The sequence below is a fragment of the Myxocyprinus asiaticus genome, chromosome 38 (genome assembly GCF_019703515.2).
Source record: "Myxocyprinus asiaticus isolate MX2 ecotype Aquarium Trade chromosome 38, UBuf_Myxa_2, whole genome shotgun sequence".
Lineage (NCBI taxonomy): Eukaryota > Metazoa > Chordata > Actinopteri > Cypriniformes > Catostomidae > Myxocyprinus > Myxocyprinus asiaticus.
The window spans coordinates 41,049,767-41,077,057 of record NC_059381.1 but is presented as its reverse complement, the minus strand read 5'-3'; the positions used below and the strand labels follow the sequence as shown (position 1 = coordinate 41,077,057).

The window sequence follows — 27,291 nt, the reverse complement described above, 5'->3', positions numbered from 1 at the left end:
TTTATTTTATATTCCATTAACAACAGTTTTAATCACATTTAAGTCTTTTACATTTTTTTTTAAGTACAAAATGTAACTTCTTTTAATGTTATTAACTTACATGTGAAATAATACGAGCTGTCAATGTTTGAAATTTCATGTCAACTAAACAATTTTACACAAATTAACAAGTTGAAACCTAAAAAATTAAGCAGAATTACACATATAACAATAAAATGCTTGCATCATGAAAAAGTGCAGTGTGTCATAGCTGTCGGAATGTGATTTGCCAGGTCCAATTTACCTCCATGTGTGTCGGAAAAACGAACATTTACAGTGACAGGAAAACACCTCACTAGCAGTTTCACGTAGTAAAGGGGTGCTGTAGACTCACACCATCAACTCTTGGTGAAAAATACTTTGTGCTCCCACACATAGTCAATTTTCATCGACTCTTCTGAGTAGCTGCAATGCAAACCAGAGGTTAAGAGACAAAACAAAATTTACATATATGTAATATATGGCTCTGTAAAAAAACGGTCATGTACAGGTGCATCTCAATAAATTAGAATGTCGTGGAAAAGTTCATTTATTTCAGTAATTCAACTCAAATTGTGAAACTCTTGTATTAAATAAATTCAATGCACACAGACTGAAGTAGTTTAAGTCTTTGGTTCTTTTAATTGTGATGATTTTGGCTCACATTTAACAAAAACCCACCAACTCACTATCTCAACAAATTAGAATATGGTGACATGCTAATCAGCTAATCAACTCAAAACACCTGCAAAGGTTTCCTGAGCCTTCAAAATGGTCTCTCAGTTTGGTTCACTAGGCTACACAATGCTGATCTGACAGTTGTCCAGAAGACAATCATTGACACCCTTCACAAGGAGGGTAAGCCACAAACATTCATTGCCAAAGAAGCTGGCTGTTCACAGAGTGCTGTATCCAAGCATGTTAACAGAAAGTTGAGTGGAAGGAAAAAGTGTGGAAGAAAAAGATGCACAACCAACTGAGAGAACCGCAGCCTTATGAGGATTGTCAAGCAAAATCGATTCAAGAATTTGGGTGAACTTCACAAGGAATGGACTGAGGCTGGGGTCAAGGCATTAAGAGCCACCACACACAGACGTGTCAAGGAATTTGGCTACAGTTGTCGTATTCCTCTTGTTAAGCCACTCCTGAACCACAGACAGCGTCAGAGGCATCTTACCTGCGCTAAGGAGAAGAACTGGACTGTTGCCCAGTGGTCCAAAGTCCTCTTTTCAGATGAGAGCAAGTTTTGCATTTCATTTGGAAACCAAGGTCCTAGAGTCTGGAGGAAGGGTGGAGAAGCTCATAGCCCAAGTTGCTTGAAGTCCAGTGTTAAGTTTCCACAGTCTGTGATGATTTGGGGTGCAATGTCATCTGCTGGTGTTGGTCCATTGTGTTTTTTGAAAACCAAAGTCACTGCACCCGTTTACCAAGAAATTTTGGAGCACTTCATGCTTCCTTCTGCTGACCAGCTTTATAAAGATGCTGATTTCATTTTCCGTCAGGATTTGGCACCTGCCCACACTGCCAAAAGCACCAAAAGTTGGTTAAATGACCATGGTGTTGGTGCGCTTGACTGGCCAGCAAACTCACCAGACCTGAACCCCATAGAGAATCTATGGGGTATTGTCAAGAGGAAAATGAGAAACAAGAGACCAAAAAAATGCAGATGAGCTGAAGGCCACAGTCAAAGAAACCTGGGCTTCCATACCACCTCAGCAGTGCCACAAACTGATCACCTCCATGCCAAGCCGAATTGAGGCAGTAATTAAAGCAATAGGAGCCCCTACCAAGTATTGAGTACATATACAGTACATGAACATACTTTCCAGAAGGACAACAATTCACTAAAAATGTTTTTTTTTATTGGTCTTATGATGTATTCTAATTTTTAGATAGTGAATTGGTGGGTTTTTGTTAAATGTGAGCCAAAATCATCACAATTAAAAGAACCAAAGACTTAAACTACTTCAGTCTGTGTGCATTGAATTTATTTAATACACGAGTTTCACAATTTGAGTTGAATTACTGAAATAAATGAACTTTTCCATGACATTCTCATTTATTGAGATGCACCTGTACATTTTTACTTTGAGGATCTATTTCTATCTTAAAAACAAAGTAATAAATACTTTGTTGGTTTATTTGTTTAACCTAATGTAATCAGGTGGATTTGGTCATATTCAATGATATTTTTATTGATAAAAAAAAAAAAAAAAAAAAAAGAAGCAGTTCATTTAGATACCCACATGCAGCGCATTTTATTTTTACCTAAAACAAGGTAGCCAACAAAATAATTTTGCATATACAGTATTATATATGAAACTGGTAAATATGGAATATTTGTCAAACAACAAAACTGTCCTTTAAAGGAAAACTGCAGTAACAACATATTTTGTCAAAATTTAGCTCTTAGTCTATATCTGTCATGTAAAGGCAGATTAGACTCAAACAAGATTCAATGAAAATGGAGTGTAACATTTTAATAATCCACATTTGGCTGAACAATCAAAACATTTTAAATCCATATTTCTTGGTTTCACTGTTGGCATAGGCCTAGGTACTGCATTTCGCCATTTTGGGGCAAAAAAGAGCTCAGTCTTGGCTGGAAAACGTATAAGCTTTCTCAAAGAGAATATTTATACATAATATTACAGAACTATTTCTCAGTCAAACTGTAACAGCAAAGAATCAGTATTAATGTATTAACCTATATCCAGTGATTTTTAGTAGAATCGACTGCATTGAGACTGCACTGAGGAGAGGCATTGAGAAATTCACTTTTTTACGCCTAATATTTTAACTGCTGCCTGTTTATGTCGTCATTATTGGCGTAAACAACTCACACAATCATCAAAGAGGGCAAATGAACTGGTATGCTTTGGGACAGTAATTACAAGTGTGAATTAAGCTCATAATTAAAAGAAATCTTTTATTGATTTAAGATGTGATCTATAATATCATAATTATATCAAAGATCATCTTTAAAAAAAACGTAAACAGATATCAAAATACAACGACACATCCCCCTCACATTCGATTGCTCACCCACAGATAAGTTATAAATGTGCTTACCTGACAGAATGCGTTGTGTCCTTGCATTATTCCACCACAAGGTGGTAGTCTAAGATTAATTTGGAGATATAATAAGAACGCATTAAATTTCAAAGTACAACATTGCTAAAGTATCAACGCACACAACAAAAACAGTGACAAGAAAATAATAATAATAAGCTGCAGTAATGATAATAAACATACAGCATATAACAATAACCAGTATTCAATAAAATAAAATAACAATTCAAATAGAAATTAAAGAATCATTATCTTAGTATTAAATCTATATCAAGGGCTGTATGTATAAAAATTCCCAGAAATGCTCTTAAGAATAGTCTTAAACTTTGACTTTAGTGTCAAAAAAAGTCAAAATGTAGGATTTGTGTAAGATTAGGAGCTTTTATAAAAAAGATAAAAGCAACTTTCAGCAAAATCAATCATTTTATTTGTATAGCGCTTTTTACAACACGCATAGTTTCAAAACAGCTTCACAGAAATGTATGCTTTAACAGAAATTGAAGCAGTAATATCTGTAATGTTTTACAGTCATCATTGTGCGGTTTTATAAAAACATGATTGTAAATTGTGCCTTAAAATAAATAGATAAATAAATAAGTAAATAATATTTGTATTTAGACCCATAGAGCAAGCTAATAGCGACTGTGGCAAGGAACACAAAACTCCATAAGATGTTGGTTAATAGAGAAAAATAAACTTGAGGAAAACCAGACTCACTGTTGGGGCCAGTTCCCCTCTGGCTAACAGCATGAATATAATGCCAATATTATTTATGTGCAGTGCAAGTCATGGTTTAAAATTAGTAAACTAAGTAAGTATTAGGGGCCAATGTTTAAACAAAAAGTTTTAGTATGAACTGTAAGATGACTAAAGTCTTTGAAGTCCATACTGAATTAACTGCAGAAGTGAACACAGATGCATTGTCCTTTGTTATTTTGGCTGATGAAGTCTTTAGTTGGCTATTAATTTATTGTCTATATATTCCATTTTAAGAGTGTAGTCTATCCTTTGACCGAGGTGATGCATGCAGAGGTCAGTGAGGTGCATTGCAGTTCAACTGGAAGATTGTGGCATTTCTTTTCGGTGAAGTTCATCCTAAGTCCAAGGTTCAGGTAGTGGCCAGTGAAGTATCCGATGTCTTATGGTTGGAGTTGGCATCAGTTCATCCTCTGTGAAGTCCATCGTAGTAGACTGAAGTGATATCTGGCTGGCACAGACTGTAGTTAGTTGTCATCACTCAGCAACACATAGTAGTGGGAGTCAGACATCAGCAGGACCGAAGTCGGATATCAGGCAGGACCAGAGCTGGATCTGGAAGGCTCTGGAAACCGCAGGATATTTATCTGAGGATGAGACAGGGAATCAAATAGAATAATATTAATGCAGATGCCATTCACTTTAAAGCAGAATTATAGAATATGAGAAGTGTTTCTGTTTCTGGTTTGAGTTGATGGATAAATTAGGTGTATGCCTGGCTGTATGATAAGTCTTTAGTCTAGACTTAAACTGAGAGAGAGTTTCTGAGTCCCAAACAATGCTAGGAAGACTATTCCATAGTTTAGTAGCCAAATAGGAAAATGATCTATCTCCTTTTGTGGATTTTGATATTCTAGGTATTATAAACAGGCCAGAATTTTGCAATCTTAGTGAACATGATGGAATATAGTGTGATAAAAGGTAACTTAAGTACTATGGAGCTAGACAATTCAAGGCTTTATAAATAATTAACAGAATTTTAAAATGAATACAAAATCTAACAGGTAGCCAATGTTGCGACTGTGACGAGACAGGAGAGGAATGAGGATCTAAATGCAGCATTTTTTAATAAAACAAAAGTAAACCAGGTAACTCGGAACATAATGAAACAAAACACAGGGAACAAAGAACAGCATAATACAGATGAAGACTGACAAAAAACAAAAACAAAAAAACAAACAAAAAAAAAAAAAAAAAATGGGAAAACAAGGGCTTAAATACACAAGGGAAAACAAGGGAATGAGGAACACCTGGGGAAACAATCAGGGGAAAACCAATCATCAAAAGAAACTACAAAGGACTACAAAACTAACAGGAAACAGGAACAGGGAACTAAACCAGAATTTCAACATAAAAAGTCTAAACAAACAACAGGGAATATAATAATAATTTTCTTTATTTATCACACATTATACATTTGCACATATACAGTGAAATTCTTCTTTTTCACATATCCCAGCTAGGCTGGGGTCAGAGTGCAGGGTCAGCCATGATATGGTGCCCCTGGAGCAGATAGGGTCAAGGGCCTTGCTCAAGGGCCCAACAGTGGCATTTTGGCAGTGCTGGGGCTTGAACCCCCGACCTTCTGATCAGTAACGCAGAGCCTTAACCGCTGAGCTACCACTGCCCCTGAATATGTGACAGCGACGATAAAATTGGGCTGATATGATCATATGTTTTTTTTCTATTCAGCACTCTTGCTGCTGCATTTTGAAGCAATTGAAGTTTATTTATTGAACATGCAGGACATCCTCCCAGTAATGCAATAAAAATAATCTAGTCTTGAGGTCACTGGTGTAACTGAGTGAGGTTTGTAGGCCTCCTTGCTCGCACACGCTTTTTCAGTTCTACCCACAAATTTTTTAGCAGATTGAGGTCAGGGCTTTGTGATGGCCACTCCAATACCTTGACTTTGTTGTCCTTAAGCCATTTTGCCACAACTTTGGAGGTATGCTTGGGGTTATTGTCCATTTGGAAGACACATTTGCGACCGAGCTTTAACTTCCTGGCTGATGTCTTGAGATGTTGCTTCAATATATCCACATAATTTTCCTTATGTGCACCAGTCCCTCCTGCAGCAAAGCACCCCCACAACATGATGCTGCCACCCCCATGCTTCACAGTTGGGATGGTGTTCTTCGGCTTGCAATCCTCACCCTTTTTCCTCCAAACATAACAATAGTCATTATGGCCAAACAGTTAAAGTTTTGTTTCATCAGACCAGAGGACATTTCTCCAAAAAGTAAGATCTTTGTCCCCATGTGCACTTGCAATCTGTAGCTTTTTTATGGCGGTTTTGGAGCATTGGCTTCTTTCTTGCTGCGCAGCCTTTCATGTTATGTCGATATAGGACTCATTTTTACTGTGGAAATAGATACTTGTCTACCTGTTTCCTCCAGCATCTTCACAAGGTCCTTTGCTGTTGTTCTGGGATTGATTTATGAGGAATTTTTTTTTTAGGTTACAAACTGATAATTACAAGTGTATTATGCTATAAATGTGGTTTTATGAGGACATTTCTGGTGTCCCCATAATTCAAGTCGGTTAAAAAACATATTAAACTATGTTTTTTTTTATGTAAAAATGCAGAACGTTTTTTGTGTGGGTTAGGTTTGGGGAGGGTTAGGGGATAGAATCTATAGTTTGTACAGTATAAAAATCAATATGGCTATGGAGAGTCCTCATAAGGATAGCTAAACCAACATGTGTGTGTGCATGCATGTTTTGCAGTTAGCATGCTGTATTGTCTCACCCCTTCATTTCTGTGAGTGTTTGTTTTGTATTGTGGCTGATTTATAGTTTGTATTTGGACCAAAAAAAAAAAAAATACTATATATATATATATATATATATATATATATATATATATATATATATATATATATATATAGATAGATAGATATAGATATATATATATATATATATAGATAGATATAGATATACATAGATATATATATATTTTTTAGTCTTTCCCATTAATTTCCTTTGATCAGTCAATTTTGACTGCGCACAGTAAATGTCACTTTTTTTCTGACCACTTAGACTTATCTAAACAAGTACGGTTTCTCTGTACATTACACTTAGTTTGGTTGACAAGCAGTGGCAGCATTTCACAAAAACCTAGGGTATGGCATAGTTCCCTCTGGCCATACCACAATGACATTTCCGAGTAACGGAACCATAAAACCACATTATATCTAAACATCAATATGTGCAAAAATCCACTATACTAAAAGAATACCTCAGACTCAGACTTACAGATAACAACAATTTCTGCCAATTTCCAAGTCTACAGAACTACTAAAATTAGACTGTTTATCAACACACTTCACAAATCCATTTGCCATTCAAGTGACTTAGTCTCTCATCACCCATTGTTGTCCTTAGATAAGTTTTTCTTGTTTAAGGACAGAGAAAAAACATTCGTTGGAAGCTGTTGTGATCGGTAGGGTCAGCACGATTTGGAATAGTTTAATAAACTCATTGTAGGTTACTGGCATTGACTGTGATTGAATGGAATCTGACAAAATGTTGTTGTCATTTGTTGGTTTGTTGTTACACAAAAAATCCTTGTAGAGCTGACCTGGGACTCAAGGATGACCTGGGACTCAATTTTCGCTGAATCCAAGAACAAAGGTGAGCTTTTGTCAAAGACCTCTAGTGACTGTAAAAGGGCATCGTTGTCACTAAACCGGCAACAGAACAATCAAGGACAGAGAAGTACACACTTTCACGTTGTCTACACCCATGCTTTCTCTAGATCCAGTAGTTGAAGCAGTGAGATATCCACTCAAGAGTGGTGATGCTTTCTGTAGTCTTGCTGGTCGGGACTTGGATACTGTGGCTGCATACTCAGGTGAAACACCTAGTGTGACACAGCCTCCCATTCATTGTCAGATCTGATGGTCTCAAGGTGCTCTTTAGTGCTTCTGATCAGAGCTATTGCTTTGAGGACAACAAGGCAAGACTCCTGCAGCTGTTTGGACAGACCAAATGTAATAGCTAATACCTTTTTGACAATGTGAAGATTGACAAAAGTTTGAAAGTTTAATAGCTGCGGCTACCTCGGTGCTTCATTTTTAGTTTTGCTGATATCTTCGATTGTGTTGTAGGTAATGCTGGTTGATAACATAGGGATATCCATTGGAGGATTCGTATTAGAAACTTTAGATGACGTTTCACTGAAAGTACTGGTACAGTCCTCCTTCTTTTCACTGCTGCTCCCACCATTCTCCTGTGCACTATTTAATTTCTTTGTTAAAAAAAAAAACATCCAGAGAGGATTATTTAGTCCTGCTCCTTTTCATTTTTAAAAGAAACTCACTCACCGGTTCTCTGATGTGCCGTCGCGTGGTCCTCAGTCACTCCTCCTCCCTCTTAGGCGGATGACAGCCACTCATCCCCAGGCAGACCGGAGTCAAACCTCTGACCCCCAGCGGACAGAATGCCCCTCCACGTTTCTGGCGGCCCGTGGGGACACTCCTCTGCCCCTGACAGCGGCCCTACCGCTCCAGGCGGTCGGGGAGTCGATTTCCTCCTCCCCTCGCGGACGGCGGTCTTCCCTTGACCCCTCCACGTTTCTGGCGGCCAGCAGGGCACTCTTCCGCCTCTGGCAGCAGCTCCATCACTCCAGGCGGTCGGGGAGTCCAATCCCTCCTCGCCTCGCGGACGGCGGCCATTCCCCGCGTCCAGGCGGTCGGGCTACTCCGTCCCCTTGCGGATGGCAGTGGCGCTCCCTGGTTTCGGCACCAATGTAAAGGGGTTATAAGGGAAAGGAGGTGGCGAGACAATATAAATAAAGTTTAATGATAAACTTAAACAAAAACACGCAAACATAAACACATACGGAGCAGCTGCCTGTAGTTCTCTCTCTCTCTCGAACTGCTGTCTTCGGTCGCCTTTATCCCTCGCTCGCCTCATCAGGCTGATTGGGGTCCGGGCGTACATCATTCCGGCCCGGCCCCGCCCTCCTCCACGCTACAATGTGTTTGTTCTATCATAATGTCCAACACATTCTTTATTTGTTGTGTAGAGTGTGTTGTCTCTGCATAATAATTCATTGTGCTGGTTCAGATACATCTTCAGACCTCAGCAGGGACAGGGGCGGAAGGATAAAAAGCTTTTCTTTTTTATTATATACATATAAAAAAATTGTCATTGTTTTCTTTATCACAAATAATAGCCTATTCTGTTATATTTCTCACAAAATGCACCATGGTATTACAAATCTTTTTTTAGACATGGTCCATGGTAATGCCATGTTTTTGACATGTGCTATAGTAAAACCAAGGTATTTTTTGAAGTACCTTGTAGTACCATGACAATATCATGAAATATGGATATAGTTATCATGTTTAAAGGGACAGTTCACCCAAAAATGAAAATTCTAGTCAAGTCAAGTCATTTTTATTTCAGAATCAGAATGAGCTTTATTGCCAAGTATGCTTACACACAAGGAATTTGTCATGGTGACAGAAGCTTCCATTTGTATAGCGCTTTTCACAACACACATCATTTCAAAGCAGCATTACAGAAAATTATGCTTTAACAGTAAAAGAAGTTGTAATATACTAATGTCTTAGAGTCATAACACTGCAGTTCAATAAGCAACATGATTGTAAATTTTGCCTTAAAATAAATAATAAAATAAATAAGTAAATTATATTTGTATTTAGATCCCCAGTGAGCAAGCTAATGGTTACTTCCTTGCATTTCTTTCATAATTTACTCATCATTCATCATTCCATCCCAGATGTTTCTTTCTTTCTTCTGCAGAACACAAACAAAGATTATGCAATGATATACTGAAAAGTATATTTCAGCTCTGTAGGTCCACACAATGCAAGTGAATTGTGAGCAGACCTTTGTAGCTCCAAAAATCACATAAAGGAAACATATGACTCCAGTGGTTAAATCCATATCTTCAGAAGCGATATGATAGGTTTGGGTGAGAAACAGATAAAAATGTAAGTCCTTATTTACCCTAAATATCCACTTTCAATTTCAGATGTGAAAATGGAGATTTAGAGTAAAAAAAAGGACTTAAATTTTGATCTGTTTCTCACCCACATCTATCATATCGCTTCTGAAGATATGGATTACTTTTATGTTTCTTTATGTGATTTTTCGAGCTACAAAAGGTCTGATCACCATTCACTTGCATTGTATGGACCTACAGAGCTGAAATATTCTTATAAAAATCATTGTTTGTGTTCTGCAGAAGAAAGAAAGTCATACACATCTAGGATGGCATGAGGGTGAGTAAATGATGAGAACATTTTCATTTTAGGGTGAACTATCCCTTTAAGGTCAAGCAGGGCAGATTAATTTATGCCCCAATTGGCCTCAGTTAGGGCTTGTTGCAGTTCCATATTTGACTACAGATTTACATTTGAAAAAATGAGGGGCTCTGTTGAGTTCGGGTGGGCAGTAGATCTGCCCCACATGTTGTTATGTCCAGGGCCGGCCCAAGCCTTTTTGGGGCCCTAAGCAGAATTTGATTTTGGGGGCCCCTCGGTGCCACCAATACAATTGACTTTTGTCAATGCTTGATTATTCGCACACTATAAATCTAACACACCCATTAGCTGTGTTGCTTACATCATACCAATGTTTGCTTGGCATGTTTTTACACTTCTACGGTTTTTAATTGGAATAGTAGCAAACCCACAAGAAGTAGAAGTACCTATAAGAAAATTACATTAATAATTATAATTAGAAATATTAATCTCAGGATATTCTACAGTAAACTGAGCAAATATAAAGGCTGCTGTGCTTATAACTTACCTGCCACATCCACTGAGGTTGAAACAGACATGGAAGGAACAGTAGGATCAGTATATGCAGGTGCTGGTAAGTGCTTCTCGCCTGCAGAGGATGAACCTGATGAAAGATGAAAATAATAATTATAATAATAATAAAAGCTAGCCATGTTAGATGTCATATTAGAAGGTAATGCAACTGTCTGTCAAAAACAAAAAAAAAGATCTCACAAAAGGCATGGTTTATCCATATAAATATATTGATCTGGGATTGTTGAAAACTCACCTGCTGTATCATCATCAGCTGTAGCACTGGCACTTGGAGGCAGGTGGCGTTGGTTGTGCCCCACCTCCAAAATATTTCATCAGTGCTCCTAGGGAAGTTTCATAAGAGTACATAGTTGACGGAACAGAATGTTATTTTAACAACATAAATTATTATACACAGCAGCAAGCCATATGTACACCTAAAACAACAACTCTTAATCTATAACTAGCTAATTGAGGCATAATGATATTGGAATATAATAGCAAAGACCCCAAAATGGTAGACTAATATAAATAATGTTAAGCTGTTATCAGTACCAAGTTTATGGAACAGAAGCTTATTTTTATTACAAAAATATATACCCAGGAACAAGTTATTTTTACACAGAAGACAAAAACTTTAATCTAAAACTAGCTAAGTAATATGTTGTATTATATATGTTAAGTATTATATATATTAAGATGTCAAGGCTATTTACGGATGTTTAATCAAATGTGAACTTTCCTAAAACAAGACGATATGCTACCTAGGCTATGTTAACTTACTAGCCAGCTAACATTAGCGCGCAACATAGCCTAGCTAATTAACATACCTTTATCTTGCTGTTTTTCTCCTCCTTGGTTTTCTTCTTTTTCATTTTCTCTGCACTAGAGGGATATGTCCTTTTTTGTGACATTGCTGTTTTGCTGCAATACTGCTGCCTCTTCAGATCAACTAACTGACTGTGCTTGCATCCTGCAGCCTATTAACATAATATTGCATTTAATATTGCGTTTTTGTATAATTACCATTGTCCATTGACATAATATATATATATATATATATATATATATATATATATATATATATATATATATATATATATATATAATAAAAAATGTATAATAATAAAAAATAAAATAAAATAAAGCTGTCATTTCATGTGCTCTTTGGGGCCCCCTGGTGGCCACGGGGGCCTTAAGCAGCCGCTTAGTTCGCTTATGCCTTGGGCCGACTCTGGTTATGTCTATCACACAAAGTGTAAACAAGGTTTCGGCTGCATTACAACTAAAAAATAGTATAACAGCTTTTACTATACCTGCTTTAAATACATGTGTCATTATTTTGAACACAATTACGGTTTAAAAAATAGCATAATTGTCAGTCTATAGTATGGATCTATGTTTTCAAGTGGATGAATATTTTGGTGGGGTACTGCCCTACCTGCCCATGTAGACAAGCTGCGCCTGCTTAAATCAGACTGATCTCATGGGAAAAGCTGCAACAGGAGGTTGATTATTCTGACTGCTAAAATTATGCTTTTCAAATATCCAAACTGTCTCCCAGTGGCTGACACTGGAATTACAGTTGTGCACATGCACAGCAGTTTTGAGACCAAAACAGCTTTTTTACTTACAACTTTGAATGGATGTGACATCAAAAGGCAGAGGATGTCTGATGAGCTACACACAGCACAGGCATGAACAGTCCCAGCATGCCATGTCTGGAATTCAGCACATTGGGTTCAAATTAGGGTAGAAAAACACAATTTAAATATAGCCACAAGCGCCAATCATCAGGGTCCAAGCACGTATGGCCAGGATATTAAATTGGACATAATAGTTTTTGTGTAAAATTTCTTTCAAAAGATTTTTATCACAGTTGCAAAATTAGAATTTTATTGGAATGACAATAGAAGAAAAAGAGGAAAAAGAAGAAGGACATGTGACCAAGTTGAAGTCCACATTACTAAATTATTTGGGGACACTGATGGATTCAGAAGAAAAACTATTTTGTTCAAGCCCTTGTGATTCAGAAGTTATTAGCAAAAATGCCACTTTGTGGCCATTTCTCACCAAATTTGGTATACAGCCTAATTTTGGCAACGTAAATTTCATAATGATCGGCCATGTGCAATGCAAGTTATTAGCTGCTGAAATTTGATTGGCTGCCGGTGGCCATTTTTGTTGAATTGTTAAATTATTTTTGTAAAGATACACTATATTGCCAAAAGTATTCGCTCACCCATCCAAATAATTGAATTCAGGCGTTCCAATCACTTCCATGGCCACAGGTGTATAAAATGAAGCACCTAGGCATGCAGACTGCTTCTACAAACATTTATGAAAGAATGGGCCACTCTCAGGAGCTCAGTGAATTCCAGCGTGGTACTGTGATAGGATGCCACCTGTGCAACAAGTCCAGTCATGAAATTTCCTCGCTACTAAATATTCCACAGTCAACTGTCAGTGGTATTATAACAAAGTGGAAGCGATTGGGAATGACAGCAACTCAGCCACGAAGTGGTAGGCCACGTAAAATGACAGAGCGGGGTCAGCGGATGCTGAGGCGCATAATGCGCAGAGGTCGCAAACTTTTTGCAGAGTCAATCGCTACAGACCTCCAAAGTTCATGTGGCCTTCAGATTAGCTCAAGAACAGTGCGTAGAGAGCTTCATGGAATGGGTTTCCATGGCCGAGAAGCTGCATCCAAGCCATACATCACCAAGTGCAATGCAAAGCGTCGGATGCAGTGGTGTAAAGCACGCCGCCACTGGACTCTAGAGCAGTGGAGACGCGTTCTCTGGAGTGACGAATCACGCTTCTCCAGCTGGCAATCTGATGGACGAGTCTGGGTTTGGCAGTTGCCAGGAGAACGGTACTTGTCTGACTGCATTGTGCCAACTGTGAAGTTTGGTGGAGGGGGGATTATCGTGTGGGGTTGTTTTTCAGGAGCTGGGCTTGGCCCCTTAGTTCCAGTGAAAGGAACTCTGAATGCTTCAGCATACCAAGAGATTTTGGACAATTCCATGCTCCCAACTTTGTGGGAACAGTTTGGGGATGGCCCCTTCCTGTTCCAACATGACTGCGCACCAGTGCACAAAGCAAGGTCCATAAAGACATGGATGAGTGAGTTTGGTGTGGAAGAACTTGACTGGCCTGCACAGAGTCCTGACCTCAACCCGATAGAGCACCTTTGGGATGAATTAGAGCGAAGACTGTGAGCCAGGCCTTCTCGTCCAACATCAGTGTCTGACCTCACAAATGCGCTTCTGGAAGAATGGTCAAAACACACTCCTAAACCTTGTGGAAAGCCTTCCCAGAAGAGTTGAAGCTGTTATAGCGGCAAAGGGTGGGCCGACGTCATATTAAACCCTATGGATTAAGAATGGGATGTCACTTAAATTCATATGCGTCTAAAGGCAGATGAGCGAATACTTTTGGCAATATAGTGTATGTTAGCTAATGACCCAAAGATGTTGCATGCCAAATTTCAACCTTTTCACTCAAACGGTTGCAAAGTTATAAGGATTTTTTTTTAGCTGTAGCGCCCCCTAATGGCGAAATTGGACGAAACATTGTTCTGATATCAAAGTATTCCAAGTTTGCGTTCAGAAGATACAGGCAATTGAGTAAATTAGGGCCACGGCAAAATAATTAATTAGCTTATATCTTCGAAACGGTTTGACAAATATAAAATCCGAAAACATATTTTTTGTCAGGATGGTCCCTAGATGACACATACAAAATTCTGAGCAAATCGGACAAACAGCACAGGAGTTCACAAAATTAGGTTTTTCAGAAAATGCAAAATGGTGGAACATTTTTCAAGATGGAATTAAAATCGGAGATATATGTTTTATTCGCCTTGACTCAAGGAATCAGAGGAAATTCTATTTTTATTCTAGACCCTTAAGAATCTGAAGTTATGAGCAAAAATGCAAATTCGATCATTATAGTGCCACCTTGTGGCCGATTCTCGCCAAATTTGGTATACAGTCTAACTATAGCCACATGTAAGTGCACAAAATGGTGGAGTACACAACTCCATTGTTTTGACCTGCTGCTGACTTAAAATGTAGAAACACTGAAAAGGGGAAAGGACTAACTGCATTTGCTGCGATTCTAAAGTGTGCAACCAGTTGTTCCTCATGGTTAAATTATACTTTATTAACAACACCAGAGTAAATTAGTTTTGCGGTTGTTGTTAGTACGCCATACATAGGGGTCAAAGGACAATGTTCATGTTTTGAGATGTAGTATGTCTGGGAATGTATTTACTACACACCTCCATACGTCAAGAACATACTTTATTAACAGTCCAGACCCTTAAAAATCGAGAGTTCATGGCATAATTGTTGCAAACTTGCAGCAAATTCGCCACTGATCATTTTCTCATGCAATTGAGCTTTGCAGCAAATCACACTCCTGGTGAAGAGCTACAAACTTCTGGCAAATATTTGCAGCTAATCACAAGCTCATTTGCATGTGAAAATATTGAGTGACAAGTTTGCGGCTAGTTTGTCAGAACTCTATATTTTTTGAAAGGGTTATGCAACATCTACAGTGGGAGTGACTTCGTTTAAACTAAACACAAAACAGTATTCACAACCTTTGCAATTTTTCTTCCTTAATATGAATTATTTTAAAGTGAAACAGGGTATTAAATGAGAAAAAAAAAATAAAAATAATGTAGGGCAGGACTTGATTTTATCCATGGATAAAAAGCTGATAAAAGCCTATATTAGCTGAAAAGGAAGGCCACTTCAGAGGTAGAGAAAGTTATTACATTTTGATGGAAGAATATAAAAATATATATTTTTTGATGTGTACTAATAAATACTAGACTAAAGACGAGAGACAACAGGAGCGTGCATTAAGAAAGTAAATACTTAAAGTAAATAGATTACATTTTGATTGAATGTTTTCATGACTTCAAGTGTGACTAAAGAGATAGTATTGAGATCTGTAGGATTAAATAGTACAGATGAAATAGTCTTGACATGTTTTCTCACACATTCCATTAATACCAATATTTTCAAGCTCTTCATGAGGTGGTTTATTCAAACACAGGCCTAAGTGATTAGTACTTTAATCATGTTTCTTCTTAAGGCTTTGCGGGCACTCCTGGTTACCTGTCCCCTGAAGTCTTACGGAAGGACCCTTATGGAAAAGCTGTAGACCTGTGGGCATGTGGTTAGTGTCTCATTTGATTAATTCAAAGGAGAACATATATGCATTTTCAAACCAAGTCACAGAAATTTTTTTGATATCCATATGAAGAAATGTTTTACTGAAGTACTTGTCAAATGTTAGGATCTGAAAGTTATTTATGCTGGAAGATGTTTGACTAACTTGTTGAGGAACTCAATTCTTCTACCATGAAATAGTTGCAGTTTGGTAGCCTTTTAGCTAGAGACATAATTTTGGTATCGTCTGAAAGAGGATACTTAGTGCTTATTTATTTATTTATTTTAAAGTAACAAAATAAAAAAAAAATTAAAAAAAAGTCATAAAAGCCTATGCATATCAGAACTGTAGTGTTAGGCGTGTGTGTGTGTGTGTGTGTGTGTATATATATATATATATACACACACACACTACCAGTCAGAACTTTTGAAACACTTGACTGAAATGTTTCTCATGATCTTACAAATCTTTTGATCTGAAGGCATATGCTTAAATGTTTGAAATTAATTTTGTAGACAAAAATATAATTGTGCCACCATATTAATTTATTTCTTTATAAAACTCAAATTTAATAAAATAAAAAAAGTTTTTTTAATTGATGACTTGGACCAAATAATGAAGAAAAGCAGCCAATAAGTGCCCAACATAGATGGGAACTCCTTCAATACTGTTTAAAAAGCATCCCAGGGTGATACCTCAAGAAGTTGGTTGAGAAAATGTCAAGAGTACATTTCTGCAAAATCTAGGCAAAGGATGACTACTTTGAAGATGCTAAAATATAACACAGTTTTGATTTATTTTGGATTTTGTTTAGTCACAACATAATTCCCATAATTCCATTTATGTTATTCCATAGTTTTGATGACTTTACTATTATTCGAAAATGTGAAAAAAACAAAAAACAATTATAATAAAGAATGAGTAAGTGTTTCAAAACTTTTGACCGGTAGTGTATATATATATATATATATATATATATATATATATATACACACTGTATATAAACATAATTTGAAAAGCAATGGTCTTAAAGTCACAAGTGTCAATAAGTTATGTTTCAGATTTAAGGATGAAATGACAAAAAATTAGGCTCATGCAAGCTTTTTTCTATAGGCATATTTCCAAGAAATTACCACTTGGGGACTCTTAAAAAGCCACTTGGTTGGCTATTTTGAATAAAATACCTCTAAAATACCTTTATTTTTATATAAAGTAAATTGGAGGAGGCTCATTTTGTTTGTAATAGTCTATGGGAATAGATCATATACATAAAAGCTTCTCTGGGTGCGTTAGCATATGTCTTGGAAAACGTTTATGAATGATTATTTTCAGATATTTCTTTGACTTATCACTTTTTTGGACTAAAACTACAATCAGGTGTTATGCAATGGACACTTGCCATAGAAAGTTTACTGATGTGTGATGGATTGTATTTATCAGGCTATTCCAAATTAACTTTTGGAATGGTACTTGTCTAATCAGATTATAGGACAGGAACTGGTGTAAAGCATATTTGTGGTCATTACATGATTCCCATGCTTCCATTTGTGTTATCTGATACTGTCTATGACATTAAATTATTTGAAAGTGTGGAAAAAATAATGATACAGAATGAGTAGGTGTGTCCAGACTTTTGACTATTGACCAATGAATGCTACATTGACAAATGTTGCATGGACAATATATATATATTTTTTTTTTATATTTTTTTTTTTATTGAGCTCAAAGGTGTTCATTTGTTAACAGATAATTGTAAATTAATTTCCATCTCATTATCTGCTTTAGGTGTGATTCTCTATATTCTGCTGGTTGGATATCCACCATTCTGGGATGAAGACCAACACCGTCTCTATCAGCAAATTAAAGCTGGGGCATATGATGTCAGTTTAATCATCTTTATATAATAGTTATGATGATGATGACATGTTTATTATAGTTTTGAATTTTACATTTAGGCTTTATATTTCATTTTTCTTTTTCCTTTAAATTAGGTTTAGTTTTTGTTTGTTTTGTTGTCAGAAATCTGTCTGTGAAATCTTTCCCAGGTGTGCGTGTGTGTGTGTGTATGTGTGCTGCTAGCTTTGGTTTTTTCTTTGCATCCTAGCTCCTCCTTCTTAGGAAACGGGGAACAGATGCAAGGACAGGAAATGAGGATGAAGGAATCAAAGCAAGATGTATTTGTAAAATAGAATGTCCTGCTCACTCAAGCGTCAGTACAGTGTGTTGTCTTTACGCGGCTGCATTACTTTGGAGCGTTCATCATTATGATAATTTGATTAATTTATATATTCATAATAAATCCTTATAATTTAATTTGCACTGGTAAGTATGTGATAATAACGGGTTATTTAACTGCAAAAGCGAATCATTTATTAAAACTGTTGTGCCAGATGTGAAGGGTGTGTGTTATGTGCTTTCACAGAAAAGACTTCCAAATAGGATCCACAATTTGATCCACCTGTGCATCCTCACTCAAGCCTCCTAAGAAAGTTTCCTCTGTTCTCACTCATCTTGGTGCATTTCTAGAATTGATATATCCTTCATAATGGCAGGCTTTGATTGGTTTCCGGGTCATAGGCTTGAGGACGGAGGAGCAAAGAAACAAGAAAGCATCAATTAGTGTTTCTCAATTCTTTGTTAGATACCTTACACAACACATTTTGGATGTGTCCTTTGAATCTTGTAAGATTCTTGCAGCACTCGCTTGAACAGTGCATTTCGACCAAGCTGGATGTAGAGAGAGTGAGGATAGAGGGGAGCACTTGATAGGGAGAAACTGGGAAGGCCTCTGATGTGCTGGCATTTTCCAAAACTGCATTAGAACACAATGTTGAAGTGTTTGAAGAGTTGTTTGAACTTGTGGGATTAGTGTCTCTTGTCTGCTTACTCTTGAAGTAGTCTGAAATCGACCGATGTTTCCATATTGCACACATGAAACTGATCACGATCACATTAATCAGCGCGGGCAGAGTTAAAAATTTCATACTATTGGTTTAAAAACTTGTATATACATTAAAATACTGCCTATAACCCAGAATTAATGCAGTAGCATTTGTCAAAAATATAATAAATCATTAACAATGTCATTATATATATATATATATATATATATATATATATATATATATATATATATATATATATACTGTATATATGTGTGTGTGTGTGTGTATAATGTATATATATATATATATATATGTACCGGTTCCACAATCCATGGTGTTAACACTGTGGAGCGAATTCACTAAACAGTTGCGTCAATTTTGCGCCTGGTATTTCAGCGAAAAAAACCCTGCGTCTTATTAACAAACCACTAATAATCTAGTTTAAGCAGGCCAGATGAAAGCAGGTGGTAAAATACATTTTATTTAAATGAGAGGTTTGTTTGCATTTTCTATTGATCAGCAGTAATTCATCAAATAATGATCAAATGATGGAGAGGATCGTTATAACCTGCATATATCCAGATGCACGGTGTAGTCAAGCGCACTTTCTGCATGTTAAAGAGATGATTCAGGTGTCTGGATTACAGTAGTCAGTGATGTTGTTCAGTCCTGCCAAAGTGTGTCAGATAATGGTGGTCTGTGTTGCATCCTCCACTTTAAATCACTCAGAATTGGCCTGCAAGATTGCGCGTGCAAATTGTGTTCAGTAGCGATTTTGTGGGCACGTTTGCGCTGTTGCCTGATCTGCATGATTCCTTTAGTCAATCGGGTGCTTTTACCGGTCGAAATTCATTCTTATTGAATTCCCCCAGTATGTGTCAAAAACTATTTAAAAATGTTACTTAAATTTATCCTTGGTCATTTCTATTTTCTTTTAGTTAGTTCTGAAGTCATGAAAATATATTTTAGTTTAATTTTAGTTTTTCCAATTGTTGTTATTTTATTTCAGTTAACAGAAATGTTGTCATTTAGTTTTTGTTAATGATAACACTGGATGATGTAATACAGTACATCATACTTGAATAATTTTTGTTGCATTCACAGTTTCCATCACCTGAGTGGGACACAGTCACTCCAGAGGCCAAAGATCTAATAAATAAAATGCTGACCATCAACCCATCCAAACGCATCACTGCGGCCGAGGCTCTCAAACATCCATGGATCTCAGTGAGTTCCATCATCAGTTCTTCTCAACTGGTCAGATGTCATGCAAAGAGTTTCGCATGGAAAAGACAGAAGGGAGAAAAACAATGCTAAATGCAAATAATAAACTATTAAAAAGTGACACTCTGCCACACAGTGGGGCTGTGTGAACCAGACAAACTATCCAAAAAACAAAACAAAACAAAAAAAATTACCCAGTATGCTTAGCGCGTGCTTCCATCGTGGATGTTATAGACTTCAGGTTTGCAGCTTATTGCCAATACCAAGCACTGAAACATCACTAAAAACAGTCAAAATAGTCTGTGTTTACTGAACATAAATCCTTTTCTCACTGAAAGCTGAAATGAACATACACTTTTGACAGCAATCCCTATATGGATAAGTACACAATCACACGCGTGTTTTAGAGAGAGAGATAGAGAGACACAATGACATACAAGCGCACAAAATAAAAAAGGAAGCCTCGTATAGATAATTAAAATGAAAACTAATGCGCTATGTTAAAATGTTTTTCATCTTTTGTTATCTGTAAAAATGACAGACAACATTTGGATTTAACCATCAATGTTTTAGAAGTTTGCAAATGATGGAGAACTTAGTTAATGAAACCTCTGCTTATTACATCTAGTGCAACTTGAAATGTTTGGGACATTGGCAGCTTTTTAAAATGAAACCCCGGCAGCCTCCACCTCCACAAATTCTTAAAGAGACTCCGCTGCTCGCCATCACCAGTAATGCTGTCTAGCTAATAACTACAACTAAGCAGGGGCGGACTGGCCATCGGGAGAACCGGGACTTTTCCCGAAGGGCCGGCCGTGAAATGGAGCCGAATGGGCCGCGATAAGCTGAAATGGGCCGCCGTGTTATGCAGAACGGGCCACAAACCCATGCCATGATATGCTGAAGGGAGCGGCTATATGCAGCAAAGGACAGCAACACCCCCCCCCCCTTTTCTATGTAAAATCCTGGGCTGATTTCCCTTCCCAGTCCACCCCTGCGACTAAGCGAATGTGCTGAGCTTCTGAGAGGAAGTATTTCATCGTAATGATGCGCCCGTGGAGAAGTGAGGAAAAGATTAGATAGGCCTGGAGATGACAATTTTTTTTTTAACAATGCTGCGAAGAGTCAGGGGGAGTGAATTCCATATACTGGGTGCTACTACGCTGTATGAACTGCCACCCATAGTAGAGAGGTGAGATCTAGGGACAGAAAGGAGTCCGGACCCAGAAGACCTAAGCGAGTGGATCGGGTTGTAGGGGAGAAGCAATTCACTAAGATAGTGAGGTGCCAAACCATGAAGTGATTTAAATGTAAGCAGGATTAGTTTATATTTGATGTGAAACAAAACTGGTAACCAGTGAAGTTCAAACAGGAATGGAGTAATGTGAGCTGAGCACCTGGTATGTGTAAGAATTCTAGCAGCAAAATTTTGAATATATTGCAACCTAGCAATAGAGTTAGCAGGTAAACCAATGAACAGGGCATTGCAATAGTCAAGACGTGAGGATATAAATGCATGAACCAGTGTTTCGGCGTCTTTGAGACTGATAAAGGGATAAAGGCGAGCAATGTGGCGAAGGTGAAAGAAGGCGATTTTAGATACAGATTTAATATGAGCTCAAGCTGTCTACCAGTGACTTTTAAGGCCCAGATCTCAGGTGTATACAGGGGGAAGTGTGGGAGGAGGGAACGGACCTAGTCTTAATAGGAACATGCTCATGCAAAATTTCAGAAATAATAGAGTGGTACTTACAAAGTATCAGTGAAGGACAGGAGACATCAAACCATCAGAAATAGCAGAGGAAGCGATGGAAGCAGAAAATAATGTGACATTGACAGATTTAAGGTCAGGATATCATTTTGTTATTGCATTTTTTCTGAGCAGTTAGACTAAAACTATATTCAATAAGCTTATGATCAGAGATGCCAGTGTCAAAAGGAGACACTGAAGCAATATCAAACCCAAATGTACAGATTAAATCAAGAATATGACCATGAGTATGAGTAGAAAAAGACACCTGTTGAGTCAAATTAAAACAGTCAAAAACAGACAACAGTTGAGATGAATTAGAGCAAACTGTATCCACATGAATATTAAAGTCACCAAGCAGGAGGACACGAGATGACGAAGCACAGTCAAGAGTCAACAGTTCACTGAGTTTGGAAAAAAAGTCAGATTGAGCCTTAGGAGGATGATATAGTAGAATAATTGTGAGAGGACAGTGAGAATCAGCCTTCAATACCATATATTCAAATGTATTTGTGTTGTGGAAGTCAAGTTGGGTGAGACACAAATCATTTCGACAGATGACAGCAAGGCCACCCCCCTTGCCATGTAGCCGTGGTCTGGACAGGTGTTTATATCCATCTGGGGTAAGAAGGTTCAGCTGCAAATAATCGTTGGGTACTTTCCAGGTTTCAACGAGTAGTAACATATCAAGGTTATTGTCAGTGATTATTTCATTGAGGTAAGAGGCTTTATCAGAGATGGAACGACAGTTCAGAAGAGCAAAGTGATGACATGAAACATCAGGGTTGATCGACGAATTATGGTGCTGGTCATCGCTGTTAAGTTATATCAACAATCTGCGTTTTCTGCAGTCCGTAAAAGGGAGCTTAGACTTAGGTGGAGCCCTGTTGTTAGACCAGATGCATGGGATAGCAGCAGGCATTGAACAGTAAATGTTCAGGGATCTTCTGGATGAGCGGTGTATATATCGTGGACGACGTGTAATTCCAAGCATCTGACAGTACTCATATGTCGCAGAATCAAGGCGCAGATGGCAGTTTAAAGCCCTGAGTTGAGATGGTGAGTATCCAATTTCCATTTCGGTTTTGTCAACAAAAGTGAAGCAAAATAAAAGCAGAATGAGCGCTAATGTCCGAGGCATATTTACGCTGATAGATATAATGCAGGCCACCAGCGATACCACATTAGCCAGTTCCCCAACCATCACATCACTAATATACAGCTCACCAAAAGGAAGGCAACCCATCCAAACAGTAAACGATCAGCGCAACTGACAAAGAGAGCGTTAACTCACCCATCAGCCAAGCCGAAAGCAGTGTCAGACAAAGCGGGGAGAGAGCTCGCAGCAGGCCGATGGCCAAACAAGCATCAGGCAACACAAAATTGGAACATCAATATATCAGGATCCAAGAGAGTCCAAAACAGAAAACATTTGGGAATCAAAAAACAAAATAATCCAAACAAGGCACAAACAAAAACAGACAGAACAAACGATAGTCCAGGTGCGAAGTGGCAGCCAAACGCGCACAGCGTTCTCGCCCTGGAAGAGAACAGCATCCGTCAGAAGAGATGTCTATGGTTCCTCAAGCAGTTTCTGTTATTTCTATAACTTTATAAGTGTTTATTATAAAAATTAAAAATAAAAAAAATTCTGAATGAATATTAGTTGGCTAGCTTGAGTTATAAAATGATAAAATTCACATGGAAATGTATGTCCTGTATTACTGAATGTCCACAAGATGCAAAATATATATATATATATATATATTTTTTAGCTATTATGTTGTCTTTTAATGGTTGAAAGGGAACTAACATTCTCTCTTTTCTGTTTTTAGCATCGCTCCACTGTTGCATCTTGCATGCACAGACAGGAAACTGTTGAATGTTTGAAGAAGTTCAATGCAAGAAGGAAGCTAAAGGTAAGTTAACATAAGGCTGTCACATCAACTCCACTATAGCAGGAAACTTCTATTAGTGTGGTGTAATGGTTAAAACTGTGGGCTGCTAACTAAAGGATTGGAGGGTTAATCCACTTTTTGGGAAAACATCTACAGCAGGGGTTTTCCAACTTTCTGATGCAAAGGTCCCCCAAATACGATGATCCCCTTTCCTGAAAGTAAAAAGAATAATTTTCAACTCAAATTAAAATGTTCAACTCAATTCAAATGCATAGCCCTTTACACATCAAATATTATTTACAGAGAATATTGCTTTACAACCCCCACTAAGCTAAAGGGGACAGTGGTGAGGAGAAACTATGGCTGTAAGTAGAATGAAATAGTTTTGATTAATCTCGAGATTTCCAAATTTTAGAAATTCGAATTAATTTTGTCGAATTCTTTTACCTTTTTTTCCCCACTGCCTCGCTAGTGCCCCCTTGCGCCCCCTTGCGAGCCAAGGAAAAAATACACTTTAATTCAATTTTGTTGAGTGTGCCATTACAAGAAATCTAGGTCAAAAAGAAATGTGTTCAAGTGCTTTAGAGATAATTTTTTAGTTCAACAACATTCTTAAACCATCATCCAATCATTTGCCTTTAATGTTAGGCTTTATGGTTTGGGTTAGAGCTATGCTTGTTTGATGGGAATGTTGTTCCAGGACCATCAAAGAGTGTTGTTCCAGCAACACATTCTGCTTGGCTAGGTTATGCTTATTTAAATTACTAGCAATTGGGGATGCATTATATATTGTTACTATCAGTTAATATTAGTGATTTTTTTATCAATCAATATTGCATATTTAGTCAGCCAAAACTTACTTCTTATTTGTGGATGCTCATTTCCACCTACTGAAGACGAGTTAAAACTTTGCCATAACTCCTACAATAACTTAAAGAGCATTATTCATTGGTTATTGACCATAACATGTCTTATCAGTACAGCATTTGCCAGAATTTAAATATTGGTGCATCGCCACTAACAATTATTGGCAACTGGATCTTAAAGACTGTGACATTCCAACCTCATCAGGCTGATTTTACCTGATGGCTCAATTTACTAGACTACACCCAACTGTGACCTTAGAAGAAATTTGACAAAATTATTAGTAATCTCACACTTTAGTGTAATCGTACTTACCAAGATTATTCAATACTTTAGAGCTAGTCTTTTGCAGATATTAAATCTACTTTTAAAGAATTCAAATAGTTATATGGCCCCATGCGGTCAGTGTCCAACTTCTTAGAGGGACAAGTGGCATTCAGCCATGCAAGATGGAGCAATAAAAGGTCTGTGATGCCCTTAGATATCCGGGGCTGCACGCACGCCACAATGGGTGGATCAGTGTGTGTGTCTACCCTGTGCCGAGAGGTGTGGATAACCTGCTGAACCCCACTCGTGATCGGGGCTGGGGATTGCAACTATTTCCCATTAACGAGGAATTCCCAGTAAGCGCGGGTCATAAGCTCACGTTGATTAAGTCCCTGCCCTTTGTACACACCGTCTGTCGCTACTACTGATTGGATGGTTTAGTGAGGTCCTCGGATCAGCCCCACCAGGGCTCCTTGGCAGAGTGCCGAGAAGATGATCAAACTTGACTATCTAGAGGAAGCAAAAGTCGTAACAAGAATTCAAATTTTTATAGATTTTTTTTATTTGATTTTTTTTTTTTTTTTTTTTTATCATGATTTACATCTGAATCCTAAAAATAACCATTCACCATTGTGGCTGATAAACATGATTATGTGTGTGTTGCTAATGCATACACTGTGCTTGCTTTAAGGGTGCCATTCTCACGACTATGCTGGCCACCAGAAACTTCTCAGGTGAGATTTATATTCTATTTCATCACTGGGTGAAAATATGCAGAGTATTTTATTTAATTTTAAAAGATGGATTCACACACACGGAAGTCGTTGTGATTCATGGTGTATTCAAATTTATACAGATGTATTTTATATCAAGCCGTGTATCTGGTATTTACTATCGGTGGTATGAATCAGAACTGAACAACAAAAATTGGACACACGTGAAAGCAAAACAGTTCGGGATTCAATCAGAATGACTTGGACTATGTATGCATTGAATAGTATGGAGCGGTTTCTCACTCACCAACACGCTAACAGAATAATTTAAACATGGAGAATCACACACACACACAACTGTTGCACTTTATTTTACAGTATGTGTACCTTCAATATTCTTACAGTGTACTTACCCAAGAAAATACTGAGTAATATTAGGTAACTACATGTCCTTAGTATGGGTTAAGGGTAGGCTTAGATCCTCAAAAAAGTACCATGGCATTACCATGTCTTTTGACATGTACCATTACCTGGAAGCACCATGTAAATACAGTTGTATTTGAATATAGGAACCATATTTCATAGTACCATCACCATGGTAGTACCATGTAAATATAGAATGGTACAAAAATATGGTAATTGTATAAAATAACATTATTTTACCATCTGATACCATCAGATATCAGAGTGTTATTGCCCAGGTGTGCTCACACACACACACGCTGGTGCGGCTATCCTTATGAGGACTCTCCATAGACATACTGATTTTTATACTGTATGAACTATATATTCTATCCCCTAACCCTAACCCTCACAAAAAACTTTCTGCATTTTTCCAAGGAATTTGGCTTCTGAACAGAAACTTCCAGTCAGAGAAAGACAACAGCTAGACACAGAATTACAGGATAAGATGAATCATACATGTACTGTAATTAGAGTTGTTATATACAGGAATGTGCAAAGAGGTATGGATTTGTACCGGTATATAATATTAAAAATGAAATGTAAAAAAAGTGATTTTGCATATTGAACATGTGGGTTTGTATAGGTAGCATGTATAAATATAAATGTACATGTTTTTTTATAAGCACATAAATTTTATATTTCACTATACTGTATACATACCAGACCTATTAGTATACCATACTGTATACTTTCCATACTATACTCAGGGCTCGAGTTGAGGGGGGATGCAAGGGGATGGCATCCCCCTTGTTGCAAGAAATACCAAAAAGCATCCACCTTGTAAAACCACCATCCCCCTTGCAAGTAAAATATTTAATTTTCTATGCTTGATAAATAACAGACTTAAAATAAGGATGATTAGCCGGTCAGAATTAGATTTCAACATGTGCGTGGTTGCCAGATTTCAATAGGTGAAATCCTCCAATTAGATCTTGACACTTGTTCAGTTTGGAAATATTCTGCCAGGGTAACACTTTAGTCACGCAATCTGGCAACCATGAGCACACAAGCTCTCTCTTCACTGCGAAGAGATGCTGGGTTTTTCTTTTTTTAAAACACTGGCAAACAGGTATGTCGTAGTTTAGCGATGGATTGACCTGTCCTTCCTAGTGTTCACATGGAACTTACGCCACTGAAGGTAATGCAAGTTTTCAAAAGTTTTGTGCACTTTCAAAAATGGCCAAGAGAACAGTTCAAGAAAATATTTTGTCTTTCTTTCTTAAAAAAAAAAATAAAGAGAACAGAAGATAAGATATTGCTATGGCAAGTGTACAGTTACAACATGTACATATTTTTACAGGGTTTCGCCCATAAAAGTGTGTAGAACAACTTTCTTACACCACTGTTTAAGCATCCTTCATAGAATCAGCACAAACTTCCTTTACTAGTTCAGTTTTTGGA

General features: G+C 37.5%; 1 protein-coding gene across 2 annotated transcripts in view; it reads left to right on the top strand.

Annotated features, from left to right (window-relative positions):
- The window catches only part of LOC127429136 (calcium/calmodulin-dependent protein kinase type II subunit alpha), a 217,675-nt gene that overhangs the window by 95,178 nt on the left and 95,206 nt on the right, over positions 1-27,291 (top strand). For both annotated transcript variants that reach the window (XM_051677982.1, XM_051677981.1), the window contains exons 8-12: positions 15,747-15,830; positions 17,610-17,704; positions 19,814-19,936; positions 23,519-23,602; positions 25,404-25,446. In XM_051677982.1, the coding sequence (XP_051533942.1) occupies positions 15,747-15,830; positions 17,610-17,704; positions 19,814-19,936; positions 23,519-23,602; positions 25,404-25,446 (429 nt within the window). The remainder of the gene's footprint in view (positions 1-15,746; positions 15,831-17,609; positions 17,705-19,813; positions 19,937-23,518; positions 23,603-25,403; positions 25,447-27,291) is intronic.